The following is a 22,120-nucleotide window of genomic DNA, read 5'->3' as shown; positions in this document are numbered from 1 at the left end:
AAAAGATAAAGATTGAAATTCCAATGAGATCTTACAGATCTAGACTTAACTATTTTTAGACTAATCAATGAGTTAATAAACTCACTAAAAGATTGAAACAACATGGGCTTCTACTAAGATAACACCAACAACATATATTTTGAATGCCATAAAAGATTCTCTAAATTCCCCAAAATACCCTACATATGGGGCAGTTTTACATCTATTCCACACAATCAAAGTGGGGTCCTTTAATGCAAGTATGATCGATATACAGTCAGGATGCATCAATATTGCATATGCCCACCAAGTTAAAAGTGGCCATTGTAACTTCCTCTCTTTATTTTCGGTGAGACCTCTCTTTATTTTCAGTGAGATGAAGTTTTGGCGAAAGAAAGAAGACGAGAACCTTAAGGGAGCAGGACATCATAACTCTATAGTTTTGACCCAGAACGATGATGCGAAAGAGCTGACACACTATGCAGATAAAGGAAAAGGCATAGTAGAGGAAGATAATGCAGAAGGATGGATGGTGGTCCATCGGAAGAAGGCGGAGACGAGGAAGGGATTCCTATTCTCCTCTAATCTCACGGAACTGCTGACCTTATATTTGACTGGTTTCCCGCTTCGATGGGTCCCAATAAACTTCGAAAGAGTTTTTGGGTGAGCTGGGAAAGTTTTGGAAGTCGCCATCCCATGAGATCGACTCTCTTCCGAATACCGTGGATTTGCGTTTATTCGAATGAGCCAGGAGGATGAGATTGTGAGGGAGGTACAGATATTGAATGGAGTAAGCTTCAGTGGAAAGAAACTGCAGGCCCGATTTGGTCTGGAGATGAAAAACAGAAAAGCAGGTAGAATCAAAGATTGGGTACCTGACTTGAACCATTACAGAGCAGCGCCCCCAACAGAGGAATATTCCTGTTTTAAACCTCATCCAGAATCGGATGTTAACGCCTGATCTTTCAGAGATGTGCTAGTGGGATCTACTTTTAGCAATAAGAAGACAAGCATTCATAACACACTTTCAACAGACTCTATTCAGCAAATGGAGAAGGCTTGTGCAAGATTGAAATAGAGGAAGGCCTGGAGACCAGGATCTCTCAGAAGGTGGTAGATTTTTTGATGCAGAAGCTTCGATTCAGCTTTGCGGCAGCAGTTCAAGTCGGAACTTCAATGAAAGATCTTGTACAGTGGTTGGAGCAAAGCTGCAATCTAGAAGAGGATAGTAATTTCCCTTGGATTTATCAGCCTAAGCAGGTGACAATGTACCTTGATATTTTTTATCATTCTTTGATTCAAAGGATCATCCCATCTCAATTGAAAAAGCAAATACCTTTTCAGGAAGAAATCTATTTCTGCTTCCTTATTGCTCTTGGATTGTCTTTTCTTTCTATGTTTTTTAATGTCTGATTCCGTGGGAATCTTTTTCAAGATCATTTTGTCAGTTTCATGGATCTGATCCAAGATTCCCTTGACCCAGCTGTTCTTTTTCTTCTTGATTTCGATTCTCTAATTCAAGATATTCTTTTTGATTAGATGATAGATGAAGATCCTTTTTTTAAAAAAAAAATTTCTGTTGATGTTTTTATTTTTCACTAATGTTTTCATTTCCATTCAAATTGAAAATAAGTTATTTGATTGGTATGATCCACGGTTTAATCCGAGGAATGCATGAATGCATCCTAAAATGTTTAAGAAATGATGTGTGGTAGCTGGTAGGTATCACTTGATTCCAAAGAAGCGGCGGATAGTTTCTTCATGTCAAGTAATCTTTTCCTGGGTGAAAAGGTTAGGGAAATTATGCGATGGGAGTCTTGATCCTTGTTCGGTTGGTAAGAAACATGGTTACAAATATAGGAGTTTCTGCTTGAAATATGGATAGACGATGTCTTCAAAGATACAGATCCTGCTTCGAAGAAGCGCTGGAGGTAGATCATGCAACGACAAACTACGAAAATCTTCTGTTTGCCAAAATCTGTATAAGGAAGAAGCTCCGATCAATACCACAGTTCTTTTGAATCAGGGTTGGGACTGGTTCCTTCATGGTGAGGCTGTTGCAAGAGGTTCAGGGACCCGCAGCTGGTCTGAAAGATACTTCCCTTCCCCATAGCAGAAACAGACGATCGGAGAAACCTCGCAGGGGCCTCCCATGGTGGTTCTGAGTCCGGACCAGGGAGCAAGCAATCGAAACTCATGCGGACTACCGGACCGAGAGCCGATGTGCTGTCCATTTCCCATTGGCTGCCAAAAAGGTGCAATGCGCTATCTAAAGAAAGGTTGGACGCATAGCAAGTTTTAGAGAGAAAAAGATGAACAGCCATCACTTTCTTTGGGTGCTTCTCCCAAGACTCAAAAAGCAGTTTCTTTTCGTCTCGAGCAAGCAACAGATCAGAACATGGCAGCGATAGCAGTTAATGCAAGTTTCAGAAACTTAGACATCTGTCCCAATGACGTCGTACAGCAATGGTAGTTTAAAATTGACATATCAAACGGGCCTTTTGCTCCACTTGTTGTAGGTGAGCCTTTCATGGTCCTATTGACACAGGCGGAAGTGACACACGTGATATATTCCGCACAGGTGGGGGATTTTTCAAGTCACGGCACGTGTTTCAATTTTGGTGTATAACAACTCTTTGGTATGTCCTCTTCTTTTTCGATTTTGGCCAGTTGCGAGAAGTAGAACCGGCACAAGTACGCTTAAAGGCAGCCATCTCGGAGTTAGAAGAGATTCGGTCAGAGGCAGTAAATGGGGCTGGAGAGGAAGAAAGGAATTTTGCACGCGGGACTTCTCAGAATACTTTGCTTATCTCTAATGAGGAAGATCTGGAAAATCCAGTCTCGGATTGTTAAGAGGGAATTGAGGTAGCAAATAAAGGCACTTCGACAAAGGGAAACATTGCACAATTCCAAGATCTGGGAGGGATAACGCAGAAATCAGAGGTAATACCAGAATGGGAAGGGTCTGCGATACCGTTATGCGGCGATGCTTCGGCAGACTGACATTGTCAGCCCTGACGCAGATGCAGATTTGGTATCCATGGCGCTAGGAACAAATAAGGTCATTCCAAAAGTGAGGCAGATTGCACGAATGGTGGGAGTTACTTTTGGAGACAGACCTCAAAATCATGACAAATTATTTGAATTAGTGGAAGCGAGAGGCAGATTACCTTCGGAAGATCTACATCTAGATGAAGGTAGGGAATGACGTTTCCTCTTCAGCACAGTCCTCTGAATTCAGATAAGGGAATAGCGGGTAGTTCAGCTCTGTCATGAAGATAATAAGCTGGAATGTTCGAGGTCTGGGATGTCCTAAAAAAAGGCTTCAGATTAGGGATTTGTGCAGCAGGTTCAAGGCGCAAATGGTATCTTTTCAGGAGTCAAAAGTGGAGTCATGTGATCGGAGGGTGGTAGATTCACTTAGAAAAGGAAAAACAAAAGATTGGGCATCCGCCAATGCAGTTGAATCAGCAGGTGGTACATTAATAATCTGGAATTCTGAGGTGGGGGCAAGAGAGGATACTTTCTAGGGGCAGTTTTCTCTTTTGTTGTTGTTGAAAGAAGTCAATTCAGAATTCATATGGGTGTTTACTTCAGTGTATGGGCTGAATAGACCATCTCTTCGTTAGGCATTGTGGGCTGATTTGGATGCATGCAAAAATAAATGGCAAGTTCTGTGGGTGGTGGAGGAGATATTAAAGTCGTTAGATTCCTGTTTGAAAAATATGGGTCAGGACACAATTCTAGAAGCATGGTTAACTTCTCATATTGGATAGACAAGAATGAGTTGGTAGATCTTCCTATGGATGGGGTGAGGTTCACATGGTCAAACGGTCGAGCTAGGGCCACCCAATCCAAGTTGGATCAATTCTCGTTGTCAGCAAAATGGGTAGATAAATATCCGTTGGCTTTCCAAAGCCAGTATCTGATCACTGCCCAATCATTCTTGAAGTGGATGAGGGAGATTGGGAGCCTCACCCTTTCAAGTTTGAGCTTGTTTGGCTACGAGTGGAAGGTTTTGTAGACAAGGTCAAAGAATGGTGGTCCTTTTCAGTTCAAGGTGGGGTCGGTTTCTCCCTCTTTCAAAATTTGAAATTACTAAAAGGAAAGATAAACATCTAGAAAAAAGAAGTGTTGTGAAAATGGGACATATTCGGCAGATCCTACAAGAGATTCAGAGGCTTGATGTAAAAGAAGGAAGAGGAACTGTTGGAAGATGAAAGGGAATAGAGGGAAACTCATAGGGCAAATTTTAACGCAAGGCTGAGAGAGGATAAAATAAAATGGCGTCAACATTCAAGGGCACTTTGGCTTAAGGTGGGAGATAAGAATACCAAATTCTTCCATGCAGTGGCTAGTGCACGGTCACAAATGAACAAGATCAAAAGTGTGGTGATAAATGGATCCAGGATGGAAGGTAAAGTGAAAGTTAGTTCAGTTATCGTGGAGTTCTATAAGGATCTTCTTTCAAGGGAAGAGTGGGATAGACCGCTACTTGCCAACCTCCCTTTTGATTCCATATCATCGAAGGCGGCTGAGTCACTTGAAGCATCCTTTTCTATTCAGGAAATAGAGGGGCAGTTTCAGATTTAGAGGGAGAGAGCTCCTAGTCTAGACGGTTTCCCGATAGTTTTCTATCAAAAGTTTTGGCCTTTGAGGCCTCACTTAGGAGGATGTACTTCAGTTTATGAATGAATTCTTTGAAAAAGATTACATAGCAGCGGAACTTGGGGCAACGTTTGTAGTACTAATTCCAATAAAAGAAGGCCAAAGAGCATTAAGGACTATAGACCAATTAGCCTCTTGGGAGGTCTTTATAAGATATTGGCAAAGATTTTGGCTTCAAGGTTTCGCTTGGTTTTAGGTGAGGTGATCTCCAAATCTCAAGGGGCTTTTGTTGAGGGGCGTCAAATTGTGGATTGTGCATTGATAGTTCACAAAGTAATTGATGCTCACAATAGGAAATGAAAGAAATGGTTAGTTGGCAAATTGAACATTGAAAAGGTGTATGATCATGACATGTTGGGTCGATTGGGTTGTGGTCCGAAGTGGAGGTTGTGGATTCGTAGGTGAGTGCAATCAGCAAAATTTTCTATTCTCATAAATTGTTCCCCGAATGGTTTCTTTCAGGCTTATAGAGGTTTGCGGCAAGAGGACCCTTTGTCCTCGTACTTATTTGTGGTGGTGATGGAAGCTTTGGGTAGGATGATCAACAAAAGTGATCAGGTCGGCTTAATTCATGGCTTCAAAGTTGACAATTCTCCTTTCCAAGTTTCACACTTACAATACACAGATGACACATTGCTCATGTGTGAAGCGGAGGCATCCGAGGTGGATAATCTTCATATGATCATTGTGTGTTTTGAGGTGGTATCCAGTTTGAAGGTGAATTCCGATAAAACTGAAATCCTGGGAGTTGGCTTGTCTAAGGAAGAGGTGGGTTTCTTTGCCAAGACTTTCAGTTGTAGAGAATGTTCTTTTCCGACAACATATCTTGGGCTTCCTTTATGCCTAGGAAAGCCACCCAAGCATCTATGGGATAAAGTTATCGAAAGATTTGTTAGTAGACTATCTATTTGGAAGAATAGGCACTTGTCACTTGGGAGGGATTAACGATGATTAAAGCGGTAATGTCAAACTTACCGATTTACTACATGTCACTGTTCAAATGTCTGAAAGTGATGGTAGAGTAGCTTAAAAGAATAAGGAGAGATTTTCTTTAGAGAGGGGCGGAACATAAACACAAGTTTCATCTTATGAAATGGAAGAAAGTGTGCAAACCTATAGAACAAGGGGGGGCAGGGCTTCGAGCTTTGGAGGTTATGAACTCAGCTCTTTTGGGGAAATTGGTGTGGAGATTTGGGGAAGATGAGGGTAGTCTCTGGAGAGAAGTTGTTTGTAGAAAGTATGGTTTTCAAGAAAATGTTAGGTGGACAAAAATCCTCTTTTTACAGAGCCTCCTCTCTTTAGAAAGTGGTGACCTCATTAAAAGTTAAAATTTAGGAAAGAATGGGTTTTTCTTTGGGCAATGGGGAAGGTATAAGATTTTGGCATGATATCTAGTCAAGGGATCAAAGATTGAGGGACAAGTTTCCACAATTAGTGGGTATTGCTCAAAAGTCAAATGTAGTAGTGGCTACATTTTTTTCAATCCATGGTGATTCAATGGTATGGGCTCCTCCTTGTAGGAGGAATTTATCCGAGGAAGAGGTAGAAGAGTGGTTGAGTTTACTGAAAATGCTAAGGTGCGCCCGGTAACATCACAAAGTGACTCGATGAGGTGGCTACATGAAAAGTCTAGTAGGTTTTCAGTAAAATCCGTCTACTGGAGATTTGTTGGAGGACCTTTTGGTTCCAAGGTTACCCCAACAGAAGACGCACTAAGGTTGCGGAAAAATATATTTTTTAAACATTTTTTAATTAAAAATTAATTATCTTTCAAAAACTCCACAAATTTCTAAGAATGTGTAGATCAGGTTATATACATGTTTGATTTCATGTTTGGACACTAAGATTGCAAATGATTTGGGAAATTTTAGGAAAATTTTGATTTTTTCCCAATTTTCCACAACTTGGCCCATCTCTCACAAATCTCAAAATTGCAGCTCCAAATCCATATTTTTTTATGTAAAACGTGAAGAATCATGAATTTCTTACCATTTGCCACTATTTACAAAATATAAAAACGAATTAAAACTAAAAAATGCACACCTTCTAGAATCCAACCCCAAGAAGTTCAGAAATTTCAAAGATTTTCTTCCAACAAACTAGAGTGGAGTGGTCAAAATCACCTTACAACGTACTAGAAAGATTTTTTTTTAACCAAAAAAAAAAAAGAAAAAAAGAGAGCAATTTTTGTGAGTTTTTGAGGATTTTCCAGACAAAATGGCGTCAGTTTCCTTTTATCCCTTTCGATATCGCACTTGGTATTGATATATCGCAGCTATGCTCACTTAGTTTTTAGAATTTTGTTATTCTTCTCCTTTTTTCTTTTTTCTTTTCAATAAAGTTGTCAGGAAATGCTATGTGTTTTCTTGCGCCTCTTAGGCTTTTTTGTTGCATGCTCCCTTGAAAACTGTAAATGTAAATCTGAAATTTTATTTTCACCAATAGACAAATCAAAATTTACAAAGAGAGCTTACCAATTTTGGAATATTAAGAACCAGAACCTGACTTCTGAACCCATACTTGTTTCTGCAGGTGCAATACTTAAGAGATTAAACTACAAGCACAAGATGTCGCAATATAACCAAACATAATTTGAATACTTGATGAAAAAATTATGTATTACCAACCTCATAGGAACCATATCCAATAGCGCCTCCTCTCTTGGAAAGCTTTCCCTCGGAGAGATTATCAACTTCCTTCAATCCATGTGCTGAGCCACGCCGTCCACCATGTCTATGGGAACCTAAACAAAATACCAAACACTTTTCAGTTACAGAGCAAATGGAAACCAGAAGAATCACAGACGACATGATCGATAAAAATACAGAATCAGTTCATAGAAGAAAAAGCTAACCATTCTCCATAGAAGAAATAATGCTGCGCCCACTACCAATGTTTTTAATGTCTGCACTCCTGCCTACACCATCAACTTTCGTTTCTCCATGACTTGATGGAAGATCATATGAAAACTGTGAATTACTACCACGTCCTAGCCGAGAACTATTAAACCCCACATCCAGACTCCAAGGCCTCCCACCAACTGAGGATGAATTATTGCTACTCTCTGTCTCTGCCACTATATCCCCATGTTTACTAATACCAGAGGCAACATGTTGAGAAACAGACATGCCTTCCAAAGAATCTGCGAGCAGCTGTGCAGGCAGAGAGGACGAAGACAGGGATTCATCACTGGTATGCAGCCCATCTGAACGACGAAGAGTCCAAACACCACGATCAGGTCTATCCTTATTTCTTGTGCGTCTATCTTGCTTATCAGTGGTGGATATAGAGGTATGCAGATCATTACTAACAAACTTATCATCTACTACACCCCTTTGGGCTTCACAATCAGGGAGACCTGCAATACTAGATATATGATCCTTCAACACAGAACGTGTGTAGGTTGGCCGAGGTGGACGCTTTTCCTTCTCTAAATTCAGTGTCTGCGAATGCTGCTCAGAGTGGACCAGCGCCATAGGTGATTGATTCTGGCGAGCCTCCTTATTTGAGAGTATGCTTCTGATTATCCTTCCACTAGCCTCACGTCGCTGGTTCTGTTTGAAAGCAGTTGAACCTGTTGAGTTTCTCACTGGAGACGTTAGATGCTGCTGCTGCTGCTGCGAAAGAGCAGCAGATGCCTGTGCAGGGCACCAAAAGACTCGAGCAATTATTATATAATTAGACACCAGAGAAAGAAAGAAAAAAAAAAACAAATAGTATTTTGAACAATCTTCTTCATAAAAGATATAAGTATCTACAAATAACACAAGTAAAAATCACTATAAAAAAAAAAGACCCTGGAGATGACAGGGAAGCAACCTTCAATAAGAAAAGTAGGGATATTTATTTCATTCTTTAATAAGTTGATTTTGTTGCCAACAAAGGAAAAAAAAAAAAAAGCGACGAGAAGAGGAATAGAAGAATCAAATGCTTACATGAGAAACTTCTCTCACTTTCCCTTTCAAAAGGATGACTTTTCTCTTTCCAGTTTCAATGGATCCAGATGTTCCAGAAGTAGTTCCATCAGTGACAGGGACTGAAATCAAGTAAACATTATACATTGCAAAACATACATCCCCAGATAGAGAAAAATTAGGCAAGGATATACATTAAGAAATTAGGTACAAGGTTACACTGAAGCACCAAAAAGGTAACAGAATGTCCATGATTTAAAAAGGAATCATCATCATCCCATCTTTGTCCCAACTATTTGGGGCTGGCTTATTAACCCTGTTTCGTCATTCTATTAGAAACAGCTTTACTTCAACATAGGATACTTTCTCATGGTATCTCAGCATAAGTTTGATGACAGGCTGCCACCTGACACCAGTCCTATTTTTTCCCTGGTGAAAATGCTACTGGCAGGTGCATCTAATACCAGGCAGAATTCATGATTTCTAACAAATGATGGCTTAAACAACTAGTTCACACGAAAATTTGTGCCACCAAGAAAGGTTATCAGAATCAAGAAGGTCAACTGCATAAAAAGTAAGTTCAATCCTAATCAATCGCTGCTTCTTCTTCTTCTTCTTCTTCTTCTTTTTTGCTGTTGTTGTTGACTTGTTGTTGTTGAAAGGAACTAGATTTTCTAATGAACAAGGAAGAAAACACGAAGCCCTTGATGAGAAATCATCCAGTCAAAACACGGATTGAATAATTTGCAAGTACGCTAGTAGCCTTCACCCAATCCACCAATATGATCTATTCTGAAAAAGATCTGTTGTTTCACTCAAACCAAATGAACAAAAAAACCAGCTAGGAAGAAAGCTGCAAAAGAGTCCGTTTCCTGTTTGCTGCCAAATTGCCACAAGAAAGAAATCCTTAATTGCGCAAGGCATCACCCAAGCAACACAAAAAAGATCAAATAACTTCCACCAGATCTTGTTGGCAAAGTTACAATGCACGAATAGGTGATCAACATATTCTTCATCCCGAAGACATGACACACCCATTAGGAATGACCATTTGCCATTATCGTAGTTAATCAATCATCAGAACCTTGTCTTTCCAGACTAATCACACAAAAGGCGAAAAGCAAAAATATCTCCATATGCAGCATATAGACCTTTGCAGAAGAGGAAGAGTTGGCATGATTAGACATTTAAAAAAAAAAAAAAAAGATTTAACAGGGAATCAACAAGCTTTATCCACACCCATCTCTTCCATGGGAGCACTATAGCTACAAAAAAGATTTAAAAAAATAAATAAATAAATAAATAAAAGCTTCCTTTGATCATCAACTTGAACGTATCTGCCTTGCAAAAAAACAATGCATCATCAGCAGACAGAAGATGAGAGAGATGGAAATTTGCATATTTAATCCAGAAGCCATTTACTAACACATTCCTCAACTGTCCAACATTTTACTAAGAGCCTCTGCAATCACTACAAAGGGAATATAAGAGGGGTTGGGGGACCCATTCACTAAAAAGTGTGACAAACTTGTGCATTCCAAGTTTCCAACACCCATTTCCTCCATTTTAACCCAAACCCCATTCTAGCAAGCATATAATTGACAAGGTTCTGATCAACATGGTTGTAAACTTTCTCCAAATCTAATTTGCACAATGCTACCAGGTTTTCCTAGCTTATATCTAGCGTCGATACATTCATGAGAGATGAGGCTGCATATGGATGCAAGTGCTTATACTAAAATTTTATAAGGGATCCCTACTAAGCTAATTGGCCTGTCACCCCTCTAGCTATCTGCATCTTCTTCTTCTTCTTTTTCAAAAGCAAGGTTATGAATGACGCACCGATGTCCTTAGCAAGACTCTTAACTGCTTCCCAGACCTTGTCTTCAATGGGTCTTTTCACCCAAGCAGCCTCAGTGTCAATAATTGGGACGAAGGCCAAACTTTCCAACTTCTGACTGTTCCACTCTTTAGTCAAAAGCTCATAATAAAATTTCACAACGGCATCCTACTTGTCAATTATTACCTTGTCAACAAGAAGACTCCAATAGGATTGTATCTTCTAGTGTTGGCTATACCATGAAAGAACTTTGTATTTTTGTCCCATTCCTTAAGCCACACAGCCATGGATACCTCACACTACTTTATGTCCTCTTCTTTCATCTTTCTTTTCGAGTTAAAACTTTATCTGAGGATGATTATTTCTTCCAGCTTCTGAGAGGAAACCATCCTCATCAATGGCTTGCATGACAGCCATCACGCACTCATTAGTATATACTCAAGGGACCCCAATTAGTGCTTTCTCCACTCCTTAATCTTGACTTTGAGAAGCTTCAACTTCATCATAAGCCAGTATCCTGTCCAACCCTCGGGAGAGAAGGAAAACACCAATCTTTAACTCTCTCTTTTTTGAAAAGTCACTTTATATATAAGAGAGAGGAAAAGAGGGAAACGAAACAGGGGAGAGAAGGGAGATCGCCGAGGAAGCAATCACCACTAAACTCCAAGAAAAACAAAATTACAATTCTTAAGATCCACAGTGAAGACTGCCCATTCGATCATAAGGCGCTTAGCTTTACTGGCAATAACCGCTTCCGAGCTAGCAATATCCCTGAAACATCTATCATTTCTTTCTTCCCAAACCGACCACCAGATCACGATAATTGCCATTCTCCATAGCTGCGTCTTCTGTTTGCCCAAACTGACCTCGTGCCAAGCTTTAAGGAGGGAGGACACCGAACTAGGAAAACACCAGTTCATGTTGAAGCAGATGAGGAATTCTGTCCAAATTCGATAGATGAAAGGACAAAAGAGCAGCAGGTGATCAATAGATTCTTCATTTTTCATGCAGCAAAGACAAATGTTGACGATGGGCATTCCCCTTTTTCTCAGATTATCCACCGTGAGGATCTTTTTGATCCCCACCAACCAAGCAAAGGCTGCGTGCTTAGGGGGGACCGAATATTTCCAAAAATGGAATGGTGGATGATCATCATCAGAGACTGACTCACGGCCCAGCAGAGAGTAGAAAGATTTAACTGAGAAAGTACATATTTATCTGCCTTCCAGAATAACTTGTTTGGGCTATGGATGTCTAGAATAACCCTGTAAATATACTCAAGAAGGCTCACATATTCTTCGACCTCCCAATCTTAAAGATTTCTCCTACAGGCCACAGACCATTCCGTCTTGTTGGCTGATATAGAGAAGCAGTTAGCAACGCGGATGGCGGGGTTGGAGGCGAGATTGAATATGTTTGGGAAGTCATCTTTCAAAGCCGTGAGACAAAGTCACGATCCTCCAGACACACGAGTTCAATCCAGAAAGATTTGGGTCTGGATCCCAAGATTCCTTGCAGGCTCCAAAAGAATTGGACAGAGATAAAGAAACAAAATGAGGCAGACCATGTCGAATACCGTCTAATCACATAGTTGCAAAAAGTGTGAAGCGAAGTGACAACTTATTCAGGAGCGGGAGCAGGGAAGCATCTGTTTCAAATGTAAGCATAAATATCTAGGACATGGAAGTGTGAGTCCAAAGCATGATTCGAAGCGGAAGCTGCACCTGGTTTAGAAGGATAGTGCAACTACGGCGAGGATTCATCCCATTTGATCAGAGACAAAAACCTATCAGCCCTCAACAAGGCAAGCCCTTCTTACTGAATTGACAATGTGAATTTTGCACATGCTTCTCTACCCAATTAGATTATATTGGCCCCATTATGCTTTCCATGAGGAAACCAGATGACACTGAAGTCACCCCTGATGCACCAGGGCGCATTCCATTTGCTTTGGATACCATCCAATTCAGTCCAAAAAAGAATGAAGTAAGGTGGATCAATTGGATTGGACCACAGCCCAATATGAACAACCATCTAAACTAAGACTATTGCTCACATTCTTGACAAGAGCCGACATGGAGAACCGACCAGCACAACAGTTCTCTTTCACCAAAACATCTTAATCCCAAATAATCACTATGCCCCCAATTGCACTTATAGCATTTAAGGACACCCAATCACAGTCCTTTCCTAGAACTGAGTTTCTGTATTCTTGGTAGTGGTCGGATGCACTTTCAGCTTGTTACAAATTTGCTTAATTGGGTACATTTTGTTCAGGCAACCCAAGTGTCTAATGTTCCAAGATAGCAACTTCATCTTGAACAAATAATGATTCCCTTAACCTGGTTGGAACCTTTCGGGGCTTTGCTAGAATAACTGATGAGGACTCTATCTCCCTTGTTACCCATTTTACCTATTGTGGATCCCTCCTGGTGATCATCATTCACAGAAGATGGAGATTAAGCATCTTTCTTACCCCTGCTTTGAATTTTTCTATCCAGTTTGCTTATTCACCCCATTGTTCAACTTCGTCTGCTCTTCCATTAAATGGTACAAAGCATCCACATCTTTATCATTGCTTTTGAACGTTAGTCTCACTGCCTTTCCTACCTTTGGAGGAGGAACTGAAGAAAACAGTTTGGGACTTGTGGACAGATAAGGCTCCTGACTCAAACAGTCCCGATTGTGTTCCATCAAGTTTTTTGGAAGAATATAAAAGGAAAATTGTTTGACTTTACAGACTTCTGCAGTAGGGGTCTGTTTTGAACTTGGGGCATCAGACACTGACTGTACCTGGAGGGGAAAGCCTAAAAGACTTTTGGACAATAATCATGATAAGTGAACCGCACAAAATTCTAGCAAAGATCCTGGCCACAAGACTCAATAAGGGCTCGTTTGGGAGCTGGTAATTGGAGGTAAATGGGAAATGGGATTGGAGGTAAATGAATTGGGAGTAAATGGCTTACATGAGTTGTGTTTGGATGGGAGTAAATGGGAGGAATTGGAATGCATTTGAATTTTTCAATATATTTGCAGGAATATATGCAACATCCCAAATCAGCTTTAATATCCCAACTTAGTGTACATATGTGATACTTAATAGAATGATTGTAATAAGCCCATTGAAATATATACTTTAGCAAAAAATGACGAAATTTCGCGCCTCGGGTAAGCCACAAATGTAAGGATCACAAAAAAGCAACTTGCAAACTTTTTTAATTGTCAATTTATATGGCCATCATTTGAATGGTTTGGATCATTCTTTTGGTGTGATTTTAGTGATGTAGCCGATCATCGGATTATTTCAAAGTATCATTAGCATGACATATGTGTGGTGGACATGTGCATAGTGGCACCTTTGTTTACACATGTGACTCTCCAAGGGAGCTCAAAAAGGCATTTCACCCCATTTACTTCCAAATCCTCTCTCATAGAGAGGATTTCATTTACATGCACATTTACTCCCATTTCATTCCATTTACATGTATTTACTCCCATCCAAACACACCTTAATTACCATTTACATTCATTTACTCCCAATTACACCTGTTTACCTCCATTTACTCCTATCCAAATGGCCCCTAAGGTGATGGGGATGGTGACCTAAATGCCCATGGAGATTTCGCACATGGAACACATACTGAATGGGAACTATTGTAGCACACAAGCTTACTGATTCTAGGTTTGAAGAAGGGAATCTTGGTATCATATGTAAACTTGATATGGAAAATGCGACTATTGCAGCACATGAGCTTATTGATTCTAGGTTTCAAGAAGGGAACCTCGGTATCATATGTAAACTTGAAATGGAAAAGGCATATAGCAATGCCCACTGGAAATAATTTTATTTTTATTTATTTATTTTTAAAGAAGTAACGATTGATATTAAAAGAAAAGGAGGGAACAAAAGAGGTTTGCTAAGATAGCAGAACCAAGGTTACGGGCCTAGAAATAAAAGATTACAATCCTTGAGACCAGACACGTTAACCACCCATTCGATAAGAAGTTTTTTGGCAAAAGATCCCACTGCTTGAGCCGACGATTAAATGTTGTTAAAGCATCGGTCATTCCTCTCCTTCCAAACAGCCCACTAGATGGCGAGGATCGTCATTCTCCAGATACAGCTTTTGTTCTTCAACAATTTAAACCCGTGCCAATATGATAACATGGAGGAGGAGGAGTCAGGAATGCATCCACTAATATTAAATCTAGTAAAGAAGTCCAGCCAAATTTGGGAAATGAGCGAACAGTGGACCAACAAGTGATCAACCGTTTCCTCACTGTTCATACAACAAAGGCAAATGTTGACGAGTTGCATGCCTTTCTTCTTTAAGTTGTCAATCGTTAAAATCCGATTCTTCGCTGCCAGCCAGCCAAAACAGATAAACTTGGGGGGAGCCGAATATTTCCAAATGTAAGGGAAAGCAAGGGTTGCTGGGGAGGTGGGCGGAGAGAGAAACAAATAGAGAGACGTAACTGAGAAAAGGCCGGTTTTATCCCTCTTCCAAAAGATTTTATCTGGCTCTTCCCTGATCGGCATCACACTAGAAAGGCAATTGAGCAAATCGATGTATTCACTAACCTCCCAGTCGTGCAGATTTCTGTTGCAGTTTATTTCCCAGACTAAACCAAAATCGGACTGTATGTAAAAGCAATGAACTGGACCATGTTTGTTGACAGCGATGCTATAGATGTTAGGGAATCTGTTTTTCAGGGTCGTATCTCCCAGCCAATGGTCGTCCCAAACTCTAATTGCAGCTCCGTTCCCTAGCTGAAAACCAATATTCTCAACCACTGCCTTCTTAGCGCGTAGGATACCCTTCCAGATAAACGAGGCTCTCTAGACTGAGGATTCTTTTGTCCACCAACCCCCAGGGAAAGAACCGTATTTTCCTTTGACCACCGTATTTCATAAAGCGTCCATCTCTAATCCCAACCTCCAAGACCACTTGCCTAAAAGGGCGCGATTCATTACCTATAGGCTTCTAATGCTCGCACCACCATCCTGGAAATGGGTGCAGACTTCTTTCCAGTGCAACAGGTGGAGTTTCTTCTGATTCTCCTTACCGCACCATAAAAAGTCTCTTCTCAATTTATCAATACGATCCAGGACTGAGGACGGACATCTGATCAGGGACATGAAATAAATGGGGATGTTGGACAGCGCCGCTTTTATGAGGGTGAGCCTTCCCCCCATAGATAGATAGTGGCATTTCCATCTTGCGAGCAACTTCTGAAATTTCTCAACCACTTTGTCCCACATAGACTTCGGAGGGGGGCCTATCGCGAGCGGAAGACCGACGAACGAAGTGGGGAACGAGGCGGGCGAACATCCAAAGATTTCTGCATAAGAAGATAAATCCTCATTGGAGCAGTTGACGCCAAAAACTTTGGACTTGGCCATATTGATTCTCAATCCTGATACAGCCTCAAAGCATCTCAGAGTCGTTTGTAGATTTTCCATGTAATCTAAATCTGCCTCAGCCATGATGAGGGTGTTATCGGCAAGTTGAATGTGGGAGATCGGCATACTCACACCTGGCATCGATATTCCTTTGAGGAGGCCAGCATTTTCACCCTTGAGGAGCATTTGGTACAGAGCCTCTCCAATCATCAGGAATAGGAGAGGTGAGAGAGGATCACCTTGACGTAACCCTCTGGAGGAATGGAAAAAACCTTTAGGAACACTGTTTAATAGGACAGAGAAGTGGGCCGATTCGACGCAAGTTTTGATCCACCGTTTCCATTTATCTCCAAAACTCATCCGATCTAACTAATATAAAAATCCCCAATCGACGAGATCATATGCCTTTTCGATATCCAATTTGAAAAAAAAAAAATGCATTTCTTCCTAGACCTATGGCATGTGTGAATGACTTCGTTTGCTGTCAGAGCACCGTCAATGATCTGTCTTCCCCTAATGAAAGCATTCTGGTATTTGGCGATGAGCTTCCCCATGACTATCGATAATCTGGTAGACGGAATTTTGGCCAAGATTTCATAAGGACTGTCGATCAGGCTGATGGGCCTGAACTCGAAGAATGAGTTAGCGCCGGCAACTTTGGGAAGGAGCGCAATGAATGACGCACCAAGGCCCTTGGATAACTTGCCCCTGGAGTAAAATTCTTGCAGAAAGTTCATAATGTCTGAACGGACCATGTCCCATAGAGTTTGAAAGAAGCTCATAGGGTAGCCATCAAGTCCCGGGGATTTGTCTCCTCCCATCGCAGTTATCACCGCTTTAGCTTCTTCTTCAGAGAAAGGGACATCCAGCAGCTCCGCTTCCGAAGATTGAAAGGAATGGAAAGGGATACCATCGAGGCAAGGTCTATGTCATCCCTTAGAAGAAAGAACGGAGCTAAAATGAGCAACCGCGCAGGCAGCAATATCATCTTTATCGTCGACCTATCTTCCATCGACCATGATGCTCAGAATGGCTTTGGCCCGAGCTTTCATGCTAGCTATGTTATGAAAGTACTTGGTGTTTTTGTCGCCCTAGGAAATCCACCTCACCCTCGATTTCAGCTTCCAGGATAATTCATCTTCAAGGGCTCTGGATGAGATAGATTGAATATTCTGGATACGTCTAGACAGAATTTCCACAGGGATATCATCGCCTTCAATATTAGAGTCAATATGATGAAGTTTAGAAAATAGCGCTTCGATTTCAAGATTTCTCTTTCGAAATTCTTCTTCCTTCCAAACTTTAATTTTCTCCTTTAGGAGTCTGAGTTTGCATATCAGCCTGTGATCCGCAAATCCATCCACCTAAAAGGACGACCACCACTCCTCAATTCTCTGTTTGAAGCCATCAATTGCGAGCCAGGCAGAATTGAATATGAACGGTTTCGGGGCCCAGTTTTTGTCTTCCAGCGAGAGGAGAATCAGACAATGGTCGGAGGTCATTCTAGGGAGAGCAGTCTGATTTACAGATGGAAATGCCTTGATCCAATCCGTGGATAGGAGAAACCTGTCGAGTCTGGATTGAATTGGAGTTCTGCGCCCATTACACCGGGTGAATTTGGCACCAGATAGAGGGAGATCAACCAGTTCATGATGCTGGATCCAATTCGAGAAAGCAAGCGTGGCCGAATTTGTTCTCCTTATACGGGAATGTTCCTCGGCAAAATGGACCACATTGAAGTCACCCATATAGCAACATAGACATGAAAATGACTGTCTAGTAACAATCACTTCGTCCCAAAAATTCGGCCTAACAGAATCGTTGTTAGGGCCATAAACAATGACAATAAGGCAGCGAAAATTGGAGGACTTATCTTGGAGAATGATGGCTACCGAAAAAACACCTGTAAACAAAGTCAGCAAGTCCCACTTTGACGATTTCCAGGCGATGAGGATACCTCCCGACGAGCCATCTGCATCCCGAGTCACATAATTGGCGTCGTCGGCGTACCATAGCGTAGCCAGGAGCCTATAAAAGAAAATGGGAACTTTGGTTTCCTGAAGGCGTAAGATATCCGAATTCTTTCTCCTGATGGATTCCTTAATCAGACTCCGCTTCTGCTTGGAGTCGACCCCTCAATCATTCCAGGAGAGGATTTTCATTGAGGAACCACGCTGCCCCGAGCACCCTTTCGTCCGCGTCTGGAATTAGACGCAGATGTTGTTGCCGAATGAGATTGAAGGCTGAGGAGCTCTCTGTTACTAGAGGCGCGATTGGCTTGTTTAGACGGAGTCTTTGATGGGGGAAGGGGTCTTCCCCTGTTTTCAATGTATTGGAAAAGGCCAGTGTAGTCTTCTGACCTGTTGCCAAATGATAAGCCCAGCAACCGACCAACATGGCCGACTGCATCCTTGATCCATCTCTTGTTTTGTATTTCATCGAAGATTTCCTCTCGGCTTTTGCTATCCGTAGACACCATCGTATTGTCTTCCTGTTGTTGATGGGGGATTTCTACACACATCTGGAGAGGTTCTGCAATTATGACATCGCTAGGACACTCCTCTTGGAACAGCATTAAAGGTCCCAGATCTGCCCAATCCTGTCTCTGGGATGTTGAGCTGACTGGAGACGAAGGATTGGATGAAACGCCCCGTGACTCTGAAAAGAGACTCCGATAATTCCCCTCGGGAAGGATCTTCCCCGATGGGATTTGGGTCATGGTTGTGGAAGGATGGGGATAGAATATGGGGTGGAAATTTAACGCGGGTATGGGTTAAATCAGGTCTCAGGGGCGGGAAAGCATTGCGTAATGGATTGGGATTGAGGGGAATGAGTTCGGATACTTTAAGAGAGGTCCATTTGTTAGGGGAAAGACGGATTCGGGTCGTAAACGGACCCGTTTCCACTGGCCCGATTTCATTGAGAGAGGTAAGTCTTGGAAATGACGCTTGGGCATCCACGTGGATAGCTCTGATGAGTTCTTCAGGAAAAGCAACAGGCACGTGTCGAGAGGAGGTGATCGATGAGGTGTCGTCATTAAAGCTTATCGGGAGATGAAAAAGGGGTTGATTACGTGCTTGCACCATCTCCATTGGATTGTCCATCCGAGAAGAAACTGCAGCGTTCCTTACACTTGTCGAAATCTCAGGAGGCCGCCGAAGCCTCTCGCCTAAGGAAAAGGTGGCGTCTGCGATACGGAATGAGGGAGCGAACGGGGATCTGCCGTGTGTCTCTGAAGTTGACGGATGTTTGTCGCGAAAGAATACGGCTGCAGACGATCTGACAGCAAGCTACATTGGTGCTCCGCTCGAGCACGGAGACTGAGCACCTTCTTCTCCACGGTTCACCTGGATCTGCTCCGGCGAGAAGCTCGCGAGGTCCCTGGCTCTCCAGACATCTCCCCACCTAAGATAATCGGAATCAAGGGTTTCCTTTTGAACAGGAAGCATGACGATCCGATTGTCTACCTTAACTCGTATGTGAGCGGGAAGAGGGGTGCCTTTCTTCCTCCTTACCCTTGCTCTAATAACACCTAGTTCCACCCCTAACTGAGTTTTAGAATCCATTTCAAGAAGGAAGCCCAAGCTTGAAGCAGCCGATAGGAGAAATTCATCATACTAGAATTCCAGTGGGACATCCCATATGAGGATCCAGACGTTTTCTTTTCCGAAAATAGAGAATTCGTACCACGGCACGATCTTGGCAACTGGACCTAATGTTTGTATATTCCCCACCGTCATTAGCAAGTCTTGATTGAGGCCTGGACATACTCTGACCCAAAGAGCGTTATGTCCCAGGGGTTTGAAATCGGAGTTCCCATATTGAAATCCAGTATTTTCTATAATCCACTCCTTAACCATTATTATAGAGGCTCCTCCTTTTGTGATAATCACTGCAGATTTGGCGAGTTCTGCTCTGTTTTTTTCGAATTTCCCCAGGTCTACTGTGATTGTACAATTCGATGAATCATCGACATCCTCCTTATGGCCCTGATGGAGCGGAACAGTCAAGGATTCCTCCATCGCTGGAGGGGTTGAAGGAGGCTCCTTAAGGCTACTGCTTCCGTGGACAAGAGCGTCTTTGAATGAATGACCCTGTAAGGAGGTAGTATGTATACCGGCTGGCCTTGGTAGGAGATTATGTTGTTGGGGTTCGGAGAGGAGGTTAGGCTTAGGAGAAGGACACTTGAGGGAAGGTGGATTGGTAAAAGATTCAGGTCCGAATCTGGCCCTTTGCACTAACAGTTTTCTGCCATTGAAGCTGTCTCCATGAAGCATATCAACTGCTCTTGCCAACTCTTCTTCACTACTCATGCGGATTAAAGCGAAACAGCGATATTCTCAGCTTTCTCTGTCTTGGGGCATTACCACATCCATCACTGCACCCGCCCGACCAAAAACCTTCTCAAGATTAATGGGAAACCATCCATGAGGGTAACCCTTAACAAAAAGGGTTGGGTAAGAAGCATGACCATTACCCACTGGAATCCGATTCCATCTTCTCGATTGAACTTGGGTTCCACTCCCCTTCTTCATGATCGATCGTTGAATGCCCAGTATCAATTATTTTTTCCTTGCCTTTATCTCTAGAGTCAAACTGTTTCGCCCTTCCATCACCCTCGTAGCCCTTGATCCTTCCTCTCATCGACATAGATGGACCTTACTGGAAATATATTTATTATGAACAAAATGTCAACAGATCTCCGAATGGCTTCGTTGGGGTTGGAAGAGGATTGAGAAGAGGACCCACTGTTACCATTCTTGTTCATGGTAGTCATTGAAGCTCTAAGCAAGATTATTGAAAAGGCTTGCAAGGAAGACTTCATAAGAGGCGTTCGGGTGAAACATGTGAAATTTCAAGTCACCCATCTCCACTTTGCAGGTGACAGAATTCTTTTCTGCATCAATGATAGGAAATAAGGTGTCATAGTTTAGGGAAGCATTGAGACGTTTTGAGGCTACTTCTGAGTAGAAGTTGAATGTGCAAAAAGGAGAAATGCTTAGAGCTTGATTGGATTTGGAGTAAGGAATGGAACAGTTGGCAGAAGTCTCCAGTCATAGGGCTGGTTGCTTGCCTTCAGTCTATCTAGGTCTCCCTCTTCCTGTGGGGAAGCCAAATAAACGCCTTGTGGATGTCGTCATTGAAAGGATGAGAGAAAACTCCCACTGTGAAAGAGTGGATCCTAGTCTATAGGGAGCCGTATTACACATTAGAACCTGCCCTTCCTAACATGCAGACCTACTTTACATCACTATTCATTGCACGGTAAGACTACGGCCGACAATATTGCAAAGGGATTTCCTTTGGATAGGTACGAATAATAAACATAAATTCCAATTTGTGCATTGGGGAAAAGTGTGAGCGGCTCATAAACAAGGGGTGTGAGGATAGGGTAGTGAAAATAATGAATTTCACTCTCCTTGGCAAGTGGTTGTGGAGGTTTGGGGAAAATTATTTCCTTTAGAAGCAAGCAATTGACAGTAAATATGATGACCGTGAAGGTGGCTGGTTTACAAGGAAATCATATCAGTAGAAGGCATTAGGGTTATGGAAAGCCTTTTTTTTGGGTGGGGAAACTTATCTCCAAAGCAGTTCTCTATATATTGGGAGAGGTGACAGAATAAGATTCTGGGAGGATTCATGTTGTAGTGAGAAGCCATTATAATAGGAGTTGGCAAGTTTACAGAAGGGTGGTGATGGGAAAAGGTGCATTCTGTGTTTGAGAAACGAGGGAATTTCAATGGACCATATTTTCATACATTGAGGGATGGTAAATTTGGGGCAATGAACCCTAATCCTCTTGAGAAGATGACCTCTCATCACCCTATCCCCATAGTTTTTGTATCTTTTCTTGCTTCATTTTTATTAGGTTCTTGTCACCCATGAAAAATAAATGAATTACCATTATCCATTAATAAAACATAGGATGAGCTAGCACATGAACCACAAGAAAGTCAACTGTTAAGTTTGTTCACTTACATAACGCAATACAGTTTTAGGGCCTGTTTCGTGGACGCCTAAAAACAAGTCCATCTCATTTTAGTTAATGGGCATTATGTATTACAGATCTTGATCTCTAATACGTTATAACTCATTGTGCATTAGAGATCAAGATCTCTAATACATAATCACTATCTAGCAAAATGGAGGTGCACTCATTTTTGGGTATCTGCCAAACAGGGCCATAGGCTATGTAACAAGCAGACTCAACTTTAGATGAAATTTGTTTTAAGTTGAGAACGCGTAGTGAGTACCATATGCAAATTGGTAAAGAAATTCGAGAAAGCCTTATCTTTTTTCCACTCATCCGGCAAA

At 41.8% G+C, this 22,120-nt stretch overlaps 1 protein-coding gene across 5 annotated transcripts in view; it reads right to left on the bottom strand.

Annotated features, from left to right (window-relative positions):
- LOC131236747 (regulator of nonsense transcripts UPF3-like) overlaps positions 1 to 22,120 on the bottom strand; it is a 46,049-nt gene that overhangs the window by 5,716 nt on the left and 18,213 nt on the right. For 4 of the 5 annotated variants that reach the window (XM_058234149.1, XM_058234147.1, XM_058234148.1 and 1 more), the window contains exons 8-11: positions 8,583 to 8,683; positions 7,502 to 8,285; positions 7,275 to 7,390; positions 7,122 to 7,173 (exon numbers count right to left, since the gene is read on the bottom strand). In XM_058234149.1, coding sequence (XP_058090132.1) covers positions 7,135 to 7,173; positions 7,275 to 7,390; positions 7,502 to 8,285; positions 8,583 to 8,683 — 1,040 coding nt within the window. In that variant the 3' untranslated portion in view covers positions 7,122 to 7,134. The remainder of the gene's footprint in view (positions 1 to 7,121; positions 7,174 to 7,274; positions 7,391 to 7,501; positions 8,286 to 8,582; positions 8,684 to 22,120) is intronic. The other variant, XM_058234150.1, reaches the window with a different exon arrangement.

The sequence above is a fragment of the Magnolia sinica genome, chromosome 2, assembly GCF_029962835.1.
Source record: "Magnolia sinica isolate HGM2019 chromosome 2, MsV1, whole genome shotgun sequence".
NCBI classification, from domain to species: Eukaryota; Viridiplantae; Streptophyta; class Magnoliopsida; order Magnoliales; family Magnoliaceae; genus Magnolia; species Magnolia sinica.
The sequence above is the reverse complement of the archived record's forward strand: the minus strand, read 5'-3'. Positions and strand labels throughout refer to the sequence as shown.